Source organism: Dermacentor variabilis, chromosome 6 (genome assembly GCF_050947875.1).
Source record: "Dermacentor variabilis isolate Ectoservices chromosome 6, ASM5094787v1, whole genome shotgun sequence".
In the NCBI taxonomy this organism is placed as follows: Eukaryota; Metazoa; Arthropoda; class Arachnida; order Ixodida; family Ixodidae; genus Dermacentor; species Dermacentor variabilis.
Genome location: NC_134573.1, coordinates 160,654,816 through 160,667,552, shown reverse-complemented (window position 1 = coordinate 160,667,552; position 12,737 = coordinate 160,654,816). Strand labels below are relative to the sequence as shown.

General features: G+C 41.0%; 1 protein-coding gene across 1 annotated transcript; it reads left to right on the top strand.

Moving 5' to 3' along the window:
- The first annotated feature begins 20 nt into the window (after positions 1 to 20).
- LOC142585594 (PI-PLC X domain-containing protein 3) lies at positions 21 to 11,235 on the top strand. Its single transcript, XM_075696479.1, has 2 exons — positions 21 to 248; positions 1,838 to 11,235. Exons 1-2 carry the CDS (start codon positions 32 to 34, stop codon positions 2,734 to 2,736), a joined length of 1,116 nt encoding a protein of 371 aa, XP_075552594.1. The 5' UTR covers positions 21 to 31; the 3' UTR covers positions 2,737 to 11,235.
- Positions 11,236 to 12,737: the final 1,502 nt, after the last annotated feature.

Here is a 12,737-nt window from a genome sequence, read left to right as displayed (position 1 = left end):
TGCTGGTCGCTGTCCTTTGGTGCCCTAGGTCATGTGGGTGTGGTGGTTCTACGCAACTGGTACCGAGCATGCCCATCAGCTGGACGGTGCTTGCGTGCTTGCTGATCCAGCGTACGAGCGTGCAACTGACGGCACTGTGGACATGGCAGCGGTAACAGACGGGGACGCGTCGTCCCAGTTGGAAAATTGGATGGGGAACCTGCCGGAGGAACTGCAAAATGTACCGCTAAACCATCTAGCCATACCAGGTAAATATGCACGAATGCCCTAGACGACTTCGATCATGCGCGCCCGTCTGGAAGAGGCTGTTTTATCGGCCGAGAATCAGTGGAGAAGCGCCTTACATTTGTATACAGCGTGCCAATGTGAAACAAGAAAGTGAAACAATGACCTGACTGTTCATATCAGCCTTAATTCTAGATGTCCTTACTGATTTCTTTGACGATATCTGAAGCTTCTGCGTAGAAAGGCAGCTCGGCCGCTGCCCCTCCCTTTTAGGCATGAGCTTTTCCTTCAAGCACGTGAAACTCATCTTTCCTTTTAAAAAATGAACCAGTTTAGTCACTTAAATTTTCTGTCCGCAGGGATCGCCTAATACAGCACAGTTTATATCGATCGATCTTCCAAATTTTGTGTGCGCAAGTTTCCTCGATCGCGCGTGTTATTTCTACATAAATAAGGAATAACTGAGTTGATATCAAGCGTGCTATTGTAATCTAGAAAAAGGAAATAGGTCAGCGGAAGTTGCTTTGTTTTAATACAGACATAATAGCGGGCTAAACGCCGTATGGATTTTGTAGGCGGTTTTCTCTGCATGACTACGTGCAATGCGGTGCAGCACTAAACTACCTCATAAGACTCGTAAGGTCTTTCGTATATGTGCTCATTTCGCGCAACCCAGAAACGTTTAGAAGCTTGTAACGAGTTATCACAGAAAATAAATGCAGCAAATTAATTACGTGATGTTATGGCGGAATCATGACCGGTATAATGTAATGGTAATTCCTTTCGTTCGATTCTATTCCTTTCATATCTTCCGTTCACGGTCGGCAGATCCTGGGGACGTATTCTGCGACGATCACTTTCGGAGAGTATCGCCGTAAGGCGCGCGCTGATTGGCTGGTTGAGCAAAATCAGATGAACTGATTGGCTGGTTGAGCACTACGTCACGCGAAAGCGATAGTATGGCCGAAGTGATCGTCGCAGAATACGTCCCCTGATAACTAGGGTGCCTAGCAGCGCCGCCGAGATGCGGGACTATCGAGGCGTTCTAGGTGATAACTAGAGTTACTGTATATTTTATATTACTCATATCATAAGAAGCCAACAAACACTGACACCAAGGACAACATAGCGGAAATTACTTGTGCTTAATAAATAAAATAAAGAAACGAGCTCAATTAAAAGGTAGCTCAATTGGTAGAGCATCGCACTCGAAATGCGAAAGTTGTGGGTTCAGTTCCCACCTGCGGCAAGTTGTTTTTTCATACACTTTAATTTCCATTATTTATTGTTTCTCTTTTCATTTATTAGGCACAAGTAATTTCCCCTTGGTGTCAATGTTTCTTGGCTTCTTATAATATGAGTAATAAAAATCGGGCCCCTCGGTTAATTAAGACCCTTCCTTCTCATATGTGTTATATGTAATCTGTTAATTCACTTTTAAACTAATATGCCAAAGGTAGCATATATACAGCAACTCGAGTGATAATGTGAGCGGAGTGCTGTTCTGACCACTGGCAAAATGTGAAAAGCAATAGCATTGGAACAGAATTGCTGCATTGACTATATTTTCTTTTCTTTCTTATCATCAAGATCACTGCTTCTATATTTCCAGGATCACATGACAGTTGCAGCTATACCATATCACCACAAGCGGAAATAGCACCAGACAATGAATATTACGGTAACAAACTCTTGAAACTGCTCGGGCCCATTGGAAAGCAAATTATGTACAGCTGGTCAGTCACTCAGAACATCACTACTAAGGAGCAGTTGCAAGCTGGTATCCGCTACTTCGACATAAGGATAGCTGTCAGGAAAGATCCCAAAGATGAAAATTTGTACCTTATACACGGGCTTTTCGGCGCCGTCGTCGACAACTTCCTCGTTGAAGTCAAGGAGTTCTTGGAAAGCCACAAAAAGGAAGTCATACTGGTTCATTTCCAACATTTCTACAACATGACGGACACTGACCACAACCGTCTCCTGAACAAGTTGACAAGTGCATTTGGGCCACTTATGTGCCAGTTCACCACAGACCTGGACAACATCACTCTTGCGTCCCTGTGGCGACGTGGATATCAGATGATCACCTTCTATGGTCATGAGAAGTTGGCCAAGTACCATCCATATCTTTGGCCTACAAGCTATATACCTAACCCTTGGCCAGATGATGACGAAGCAACACGCCTGGTTACTTTTTGGAACCAAACTTTGCAGCAGGGACGTGATCCCAAAACGTTTTTTGTGCTTCAGGCTGTGGGCACTCCTCAACCTTCAACGGTCACCATGCACATCTGCAACAGCCTCAGGGTCTACATAGTCCCTAAGGTAAATGCAGTTCTGGAAAGTTGGCTTTCCAGTCAAGTGCCCGGAAATGGCAATCACACGTGCAATGTCATCATGTCCGATTTTGTGGAGATGAACAACTACAGAATTCCAAAAATGGTGGTGGAGATGAATCAGAAGCTTCTGCAAAGTGCATCTGCCAGTGCAGGAGACGAGATGGTGTGACCTGGAGGTGAAAGCAGGCTGTTGACTCTTCAGCAACTCTGCTTACGCTGCTCTCGCATGCTGCAAGAAATTATTGTACTTTGCTGTGCCAGCAAAAAAAAAAAATCGTTGTATATATAGGGGCATTTTGTGCTGCTGGGCAATGGTTGTTAAAAGCAGACACAACACAAAGATCCTTTCTCTTTGTGTCACGCACTTTGCTGTTCCAGAAAAAAAAAAGTTTTGTATATAAAGGGGCACAATGTGCTGCTGGGCAATGCTTGTTAAAAGCAGACACACACGAAATATCTTTTTTTTTTTTTGTATCACTGATCTGTCCAGCATTACTTTGCTGACCCGACCTGAATAGGCCTGGACACTCAACGCAGCCAGAATTCTCGCAGCAGTGCAGACAGTTTCAGAAGCGCTCTCACCAACTATAACATCTGGCAAGTATGTCTGCTTTTAACTCCCCTTTGCTTAATGTGCCTCATGGTTAAGTGAAGAAGCGCGACATCGTCTAAAAGCATTTTGCATGGCACACGCTTGCTCAGCACAGGTCACTTTTCTTACTCATCTTAATGCGATGCTTTTATCTGAGGTAATGCAAGTTGTTGGTGCCTGCCCATGTTGCAATAATGTCTTTTTATCACCTTTTTGCTTACAATGCCACAACTCATTATAATTTTAGCTCGTCAGCAGGCAAAGCAAAACTGTTCCATTTTATACCATGATGCAAAGATCCTGAATGTTATGACGTTGTCTGTTGAATGTAGGGTCCCACGAAGAACAATGTTGCGAATCGCTGTGTTGGCATGTTTTTCATATTATACAAAGAGTTCCACAGATTATTTGGGCTGTACACCCACTTGCTAATGATGAACTGTGAACTGGGAGGGTTGGTAGTTGCAGAGGAGGGGAGGACGAATCTCCTCCTATGGACAGCATAATTCTTTCTCAAGGTGGAACCCCCCCAATTACTGAGTGTCGGAAGGGTACGTGGCATTTCCACGTGGTCTCCCAAGAACCGACTGTGACCAATGCTGCTTGGCTTCATCGATTTGACAAACACTGGCATATTCAGCAGGAGATAACCAACTGATGTCATGCTGAATATGCTGTCATCATCAGATCACCACAGCAGAGCCCGAACTCACTGGTTTGGGTACCTGAAAAATACTGCCAACAGGCAAAGGATATATCACTGTCTTAAGGGGGCTCTGCGACACTTCTAACTCTGTAGAGTGAGTGCAATGCTGATCAATTAATATACTATTTACTAATAAATTTTTGAAAAGAAACTAATAGTAAGAGAGATGTTAAGAGTGCAGTGCTTACTTTTACCATTTACCATCAGCACAATTATTAACGTTTCCATTCTGCTGGGGCAGTGCCTTGCCTATTCTGTTTCTTACTTTTCTTCTTTTCCTGGTGCACTTATGTTACCAATATGTCATGTGTGTTATGTCAAAATGGTTACGATAACCATTCAAAATTGACATTTGAGAAAGGAGTGGTGACAGGACACTTCACCTACTAGAATATTGGAGGGTGTGTGCGAAATGCAAGGCTTTCGCTCATGAGCAACTCATTGTCATGGACAATCGCTCAATGACTGCGGCAAATCGGGGGCGGGCTTGAAAGCCGCAGAAGAGAGTGAGCAGTCTCTTACGCAAGATTGTGGACTCCCTGCAACATGCAGTTGAATAATATTTGACTCGCATGTTCATGATGGCATTGTCACCAGAGCGTGGACACTTTCTGTGTTAAAAAATGTTGCAGTGCCCCTGTAACCATGATAAGTTTGTTAATCATGAGCACCAGCATCTGTGCCTATGCAGAAGAACTTGTAGGCAATGTTTCAAAGCAGGGAACCAAATTCCAAAAGCACAAAAGAAACATTTCACTAAGTAAGCTGTGTTCTTTGCTGTGTTAACCAGCATATTGAGCTATGCTGAAGTGAAGACTTTTTATTGCCTAACAACTCCTGTACGTCAATGTATTGACTGTTGGCATGACTGTTAGCATGAATTGAAATGCACACAGATCATAAAACGCTGGAACATGCCTCTGCATTTCTATGTTCATTTCTGTGTGTGACACTACGGCATGATTTATTGCTGCATATTGTGAGTTTTGGGAACACGGAGTGTTTGACGACCAGCTACGCTCTGGTGTGTGCCACATTTTACTTCTGCATAATCACACATAATATGTGTTCTACTTCCCTTTTCCTTGTTTGCATTTGAACTTGTGTAAGAAAAGTACACCAATATGTCTAGGCAGTGGTATTGAACTGTTGGACAATGACACATATTATTCTGTTATGCAATGTGTAACATGCTATGTGCAGTATGATCATCATGAAGACTGTGGTCACATCATCATGTATCAGGCAATTTCCTGTAGAAAGCTTCATCGCACCTTTAAAATTTTATTGTGCTAGATTTCTCATCATTCTTTATTGTTGTGGCATGTTCTACAGAGTGCTATTTACATGCCGACTTAGATCTGTACACCCGGTGCTGTTTATTTTCCTGCACTTTCTTATGAATCTCGTAATATTACAATGCTATTTTATATATGCTATTATCTTATAAAAACCAAGTGCCGATTTCTTATTGAATTATGTTGATATCCACATTATTGGGTGTTATTGAAAACCTTATCAAATGTGTTGATATAATACAACTACAATAATATAACTCAAGACACATTGTCATTGTGTATCTTGACACTATTTTGCAGCAGCAGTTTGTGAAAAACTAAAATGCAACATTCTTTGATTATTTAGGTATAAAAATAAACTAAATGTTAATGCCATACAAAAACCTACTTCCTTTCAAAATACCTTTCAGACCACACCAGCTGTGTGCTAGTTCAGATCATGCCATACTGCATAAACTATACATGTATAAAAATGTGCATAAGTAAATAAAAAATGAATTTGTCCATATCTTCATTACAAACACTGAAGCTGAACTTTGCTAACATTTCTCATGTGCTTTCCAATCTTCGGTCACAAAACCACAGAGCAAGTGGGATGCCTAGTATTTCCTGTAAGGTTAACAATTGAAACATAGAGTGATTATACTTGAATCGCAGAAAGAGTGGCCATAGGATTAGTCACCACATTTCTGCACATTACAGAGTGTTTCATCAGAAAGTGTGAAATTACATGGCGTGAATTCAGCTCTATCTGCTCTGCTTACAACAGTCAGTCTGCAAAAATAAAGAAAAATTTCCACAGGTATTTATGCCAAACAGTGGCAGCTCACTTCAAATTACAGTTTGCTGTTAGAACTTATATGTCTGTGCTGTCATGCAGGATGTTAGCAGTGATGAGAGCTACCAGAACTGAGGCAAGGAGGAAGGCTTTTTCTTTACCGATACATATGTGTGAAGCTGTAGAAACTCTTAAAAGATGCTTTTCACATGTAAGACGATTGCACATTAGAATTGTGAAGGTTGGGAAGCACTCCAAGATGTTTAATTTGATGTAAAGTTTGTCTCAAAATTCCGTATCCGGCATCATCGACATTAACGTCGTGACAGAGAGCTAAATTTGCAGATGTGTAGCAATAAGGTTAGGTACGACAATGATGCTCATAAAAAAAATTAATGAAAATGCTATGCATGTTTCTTTCTTTGCTTATCAGAGAAATGAGAGAAACTGAGTAAGCCAGCATTTCATTACGTCATGAGGCATCCGCATCCTGGGAGCCAAAAGAAAAACTAGTTTACAGAAAAAAACTATTATATTAAACTTGTGACACTTGCCTTTAGTTTTTCTAGGGTCTAGAGGGTTTGGACACCCACTTGAGGAAAAAGAATTACAAGTAAACAATATAATGCCAGTACTCTTCTAAACTAGTTTTCTTGTAATATAAAATTTTATTACTTAACATAAATATCTGAAAAGCACAGGCTTCGAATATTGAATCTGATGCAAAATATTTTTCTGCTTCTGAAAGACGAAAGGGAAATGAAGATAGGAATACAAAAGGCGAAGCATCACATTTGTTGGTTGGCTTATGATTGGAAGGTGAAGCCTTTTATTATGATATCCAGGCTGCATATCTATATTTGGTGATGCCGTACATTGAGCCATAATTGAACATTTGAAGAAATTGAACATCAAATTCTCAAATCAAATACTTTGATTAGAACCAGAGTACTTGAAATTTGGAATATACATACATATATATTTGAGGAAAAGAAAAAGGCCTTTGACGATAGCCTAAAGAAATACCGGTGCTACATATTGTTTTTTTAATTCAATGTGCTATAAATCATTTAAGGCTTATACGCATTTCAAATACAAAGACCACTGTTGCATTTTGCGAAAATACAGTAGAGGCCAAACCTGTGGTGCTGCAATGATGGCTTAAGTTTATTACAGAATGTTTCCTTTCACAACTACATTCGAGTGGGTGCAATTTTATGAGGCATCAACTTGATTACGTAATTTTAAAAATAATTTTACACCAATAGGACTTGTGCGTACAATGAAACTTAACATTTTTACAATATGTGTGCTTGTGCAAGATTTCAACCATGAAGTGTTCGCCTCTTGAATGTGTCCTATGGTTGCATTTTGGGTTTACCATGTACTTTGACTTGTTGAATGTGTCCTATCGTTGCATTTTGGGTTTGCTGTGTGCTTAGCATCACAGACACTGGGGCAAATTGATATGGTGACAATTATTTTGGTATGAGAAGACAAAACACAGAGAAAGGGGCTCATTATGGCATGTGCAACTCGTATTAAACAAAATATTTGTAACCAAGGGCATGACAACGTGATGAAATAGGTGAACTTGTGTATGCCTACAAACAATGATAAGACACCACAACATGTGACCACATGTCATTGACTGTCATCTTTTTTGAAGTCAGTGGAAAATGTTACAGGGCATTTACAGAACATGCATTTAAAAGAAATATGCCAAAGATATTTAAACGCAGAGAGTTGACTTTTGTCGGTATGGTTAACTCGCAATAATTCGAGCAAAAAAAGAATCCGAGGACATCTAAGCACTTCTTACGAGTTGTGAATGCGAAAGCATTAAGGTGATCTTGAACGCCACTGAGTGGTCCTTCAAGTTTTGCACCGCAAATTATGTTATCAAATTTTGCAATTAAATTAGTGTGAGTTATTCTTTTTTAGTTTCTACATTTGCACCGTACTACATAGTTGAGTACATTAGGCACATCAAATTCCAACACGGAAGCAGTGTGCTTGCACACATTAATGCGGCACCTGATGAACTCGGCTCGCACATGCAAACCTCGATGGAGCAGAGCGAGTGAAACGGAATACTTTCTGCCGCGGTAGCGCACCAGGTGTTGTGTGAGGCGAGAGGGCATCGCCGTGACGTGTTTCTGCCTCTTTGCTCATTTTGCTGCATTCTTCCGCTCCCTCACTTCGTCCGCTGTGTAACAGCATGGACGACCATGTTTCGCTACTGCCAAGGTTGCAGCCGCCGACGAAGTAGATGTTTCAGACTGTGTGCTGCCCGAGTCTGCAAGCAGCAGCAGCCTGCGATGCCAACACCGCATGCCACCGACGTCCTGTGCAACAAGAGGACGAGGAAGCAGCAGTTGCGACCAACGCCGGCAGGCGCACACGACAGCTAAGCCCAGTGGGGGAGGGAGAGAGGCATGTCGCGGCGATGTCCTTTCCCCTCACGCAACACCTGTTGCGCTATCGCACCAGCAGTTGTTCCGTTTCGTCTATTCTAGTCTGTCGAGGCACGCTTGTGACATGGCGTCGCAGCCAATAGGAATTTAGGTGCCATTTCGCTAATACACGTGCCTGCTCTTCTGCTCAATGGACCATATGATGCTTTCGCATCAATAACATAATTTGTATTACCACATAATTTTGAAGGAGCCATTGTGAAATTAACGTCCAATGGATGTATGGCTAACCAGGAAAAAGTGTAATGAAGCAAGCATTAGTATTCCTAGCTGCCTGGACAAAACTAATAACTTCAATGTGTCCCCTCAAGGCTTCACACCAAGCCCTTCTCTACTTTATGCTCTAGTATGAGATTCCTAAAAAGTGCTCTTCAGAAGCATCTTCAAGTACTTTTGTTGAATGTAACAAGAATGTTCTTGGAACAGTTGGCCTATCATCAACGCTATGTTGAAAAGCAGTGTTTCAGGCTGCTGTTATGGCCAGTGGCATGTTGTATGGAACTGGAACAGTCCTGATGAAGAAATGCAAACAGGTTCTTGTGGCATTAAGGAACAAGGTTGCTCAAGAAAAAAGGTAACACACACTACTGAAGGGGACCCTTAAGTCCTGAAATGGAGAAAGAAATTGGTAAATGATGAGGCAAATTGGAAGAAGTTTGTTGAAGAGAGAAGCCCCAAATTCAAACGGAAGCAGAATTTCTTGAAAATCTGAACTTTTGACTGGTCTGCAAATTTCCTTGCCCCTTGTAACTGCTCCAGTTCAAGTTGACTCTCTGGTTATGCAAAATCTTCAGCTCCCTTGAATTTAACTACACATACAAAAGCAGCGGTGTGTCTGCTGCCAAACTTGGCTAAGATAGGTGGGACCATTTGACAAAAAATTATGTACATAAAATATTCTATAACACTGAACTATTTTAGAGCATGCAGTGACTGCTGAATGACAAACCTTTCATTTGCTAAGTTTTTGCCAGATTTGCATGCAAACAATTTTATTTGTTGCTCTTGGGTACGACAATGCTGCTGTATGCACATATATTTTAGTGTACTTAACCAAAATTTTGTCTCGGGTATTTTTGCCACTTTTGGATACCTTGAAACTTCTGAGAATTCGTATCAAAATTGGCAAGTTTGAATTAATGCGAGTTGACCATATATCAAAGAGCATATCTAGATAAACCTCTTATACATTACCAATACCGACAACATCAGTGCCAACTGAAGTGATGTGTAGGGCAATTTGTACTACGTGTAAAAGCATACTGTAGTTTGCACCAAAGGAGCTCGGGCTATTTGTTCGTACGGTACAGTACAACTTTTAAAGGGAACACTAGCTAGTAGTGAAGCCAATATAACTCGCTTATACTCTAAATGGCTGATAGCGCACATTAAGCTGACATTATGCAATTAACCTTTTGCGGTCATGTGTCGGGGCCTCTCCCAACATGCGAAAACATTGGTTCCAGTCAGATGTCTGGAAGCACCCGACACGTGCATGTACTGGTTTCTTCCGTATTTGTTGCAGCACATTTCGTGAACCTCTTTTCAACTACTGATATTAGTACTTCGCAGTGTCTGTGTACAAGGGCAACACACTTGAACGAATTCACGCATTCTGTAGGGCAGAGCACGCGGAGGAAGGCGACGTTTTCTTCACATATGTTTTACGGAAAGAACTCGCATAAGTTTAGTGAATCTGAAGGTCATTTTCGCATCGAAAAGGAATATATTCTGCTTCTAGATGACCAGCAAACATCCTTGGATGAGAGCACTCAAGAAAAATATGTGATGGTAAAGAACCCAGAGAGAATAGTCCGTGTGGTGATGCTGGCTGGAGGCCACACTGCAAAAGTCTCTACAATAAAAATAATTTTCTGAAAAAAATATTTGTTTCCATATGTGCTCTTGCTGCACAGAGTCCAAAATGCACGAAATAGTTCCTAGCCAAGACGACCACGAAGTAGATCAACGTTGATAACTGCAAAATGTCAATAAAAGGACTTGTGTGGTATTTCATCTGTAATTGGTAGCCATAAAAGCTGTAAAAGGTGGACTGTACTGTACATCCCGACAACTGAACTGTAGTACAAAAAAAAAATGCCCTTTGCACATGCGACATTTTACCTCAAGATGTAGAGCTTAGCGACCAAATTTTGTACATGTGCAGGATACGGTTGAGCAAGGCTGGACCATCATCCTGAAGTGTAGTTGTAAAAAACTGCAGCCATAAAGTGAGCAATTTGAATCTTCAGCAAATCGTAGCAGGCACAGCTTACAGAGCAGCTATGAAAGCTCAGAGATCTGTAGATGACAATAAAGTCATGCATTAAGAGCACTTCTGTAAGCATGAGTGAGCACACTCTTGGTTAGGCTTTAGTTCCTGAATGCCAAGCAGTCAGCATATCTTGTTGCATGTGACTGGTTATATCTTGGCTTATGGCAGATGAAATCAGTCTACTTTATGACAGAACCCTTGTCAAATGTTGATTTGCGGTTGGCCTTGTTAGAAGTAATCGAAAAAAAAAAAGTTAATTGTTCTTGCATAATTTTTGGCCAAGAATCTGCATTAAAGCGATTCAGAGCTTACCACATAGTCACTAAATAATTTTCTTGTGTATGCTTATAACAATGTAATTCACTTGTGTGAAAACAAAGGAATGCCCAGTTTCCATTTCCAAATGCAGTATCATTGTGTTGTGATGTTCTATGACTTACACACCAGAAAAATTTAGCATTTATGTTATGATCTCTTCCGTATTTATGTTGGGAGTGAAATATATACTATGTGAATGATGAATAAAGAAAACCATACGAAGACACATTGTGCATTTCTTTCCTTATGCAACAAAACAAGAGCTCTCGAGAAACAATACGCAAGTGACAAGAGGCAAGAATTGAACAGTTGAATCTCAGTACACTGTAGCAGCATGCGAGACAAAAATGCCCTTGATATACCAGATATTCATTATAAGCATATTTTCATTGCCCATGAATACAGGTGAGAGACATTTCAAATTTACTTTGTTATATCAGGGTTCATTATATTGAGGTTCAACTGTATAGGCACTGTGGACAATGTGCAAGGAGGTGAGGGAAACCTGACCAAAAGCAAGTTGAGAACATCATCACACAAAATAAAGAACAGCTTAACCTACATTAAGCCGACAACAGGGAGACAACGAAATTATGTCATGCTAAACAAGGTGACCAAATGTTTGCCTGTCATACCTAACCCATTTTTATTTCCTAATCCTTGCCTGGCTGAGCTTACAAGGCTGGTCTTGGAAGACAGATAGAAAGAGAATTGAAAAACACCAAAATCTTGGCAAGATACACAACCACGTTGTCATGTGTAATTAGGCTATCTGTCAGCATCCTGAAGCCTTTTTTCTTTCAATGTTTCAGAACACTGCATCAGATTTTGTATGCCCTTACCCATATCTTTTCAAGTCTCCACCGTTTTTTGCTGCTTCAGGCTTGCAACGCAAACAATAAGAATGACTAATGGACAGATGATGTTGGAGCACAAATATCCATACAGAATGACTGGCTGGGTAGCAACCCAGCTCTTTATGATGATTCACGAACAGCACAAGTCAAACAAATCAAACAGCATAGTTATTACAACAGCAAAGCAAGATGAAGCAATGCGATATGTGAACTTGCATCAGCTGTAACACCAGCTTGGGCATGTAACTAAACATCCTGATCTACACGTGGCTTGTCCCACAAGTAAGGGGATGGCCTTGCTGGATTGAGGGTGTAGTGCTTTGTCCCGTTCCCATATCCCTGGCTAGCGCCATGCAGAACAGCAGCTTAGCACTGGCAAGGCTGTGTTGGCACTGCGAAGACCATTGCTGTTGTCAAATTCTCAATGAAAGAAGCACTTTCGTACTGGTTGCTAAAGTGCCAAAGAGAGTTATGATATACATTAACTTCCATGATCAGGTTGCAGACATCAATGCAGGAGCATGTATGAGAGAAGAGGATTAGCAGCCTGTTTTGCCAAACAGGCATCCACTACTGATCCAAGAGTTCAAAGACATTGCTGGATTACAAGACACATTAAAAAGATGTTTTGAGAATGCCCTTAAAGAGATATAATAGGCTAGATCAGTAGGTCACACCCCTGTAAACACAAGTAAACCACTTTGCTTTCAACAGCCAGTTGACATGCCAGAAAGGACAACCTAAAAATAGGTCATAAGTCCACCTTAAATTTGTGTAAAAACGGTTCCTTATGATGTCATTGGTTCCACCAACATTTCGCCAATGTTAGTTATTCTTTTGAAAAAAAAAAAAGAAATTGATTAAGCCAT

Bases quoted from the DNA above. Each gene is read 5' to 3' on its own strand.
- LOC142585594 (XM_075696479.1), top strand. From the start codon at position 32: ATGTGGGTGTGGTGGTTCTACGCAACTGGTACCGAGCATGCCCATCAG. The intron at 249-1,837 runs GTAAATATGCAC...CTATATTTCCAG, and splicing joins AAACCATCTAGCCATACCAG to GATCACATGACAGTTGCAGC.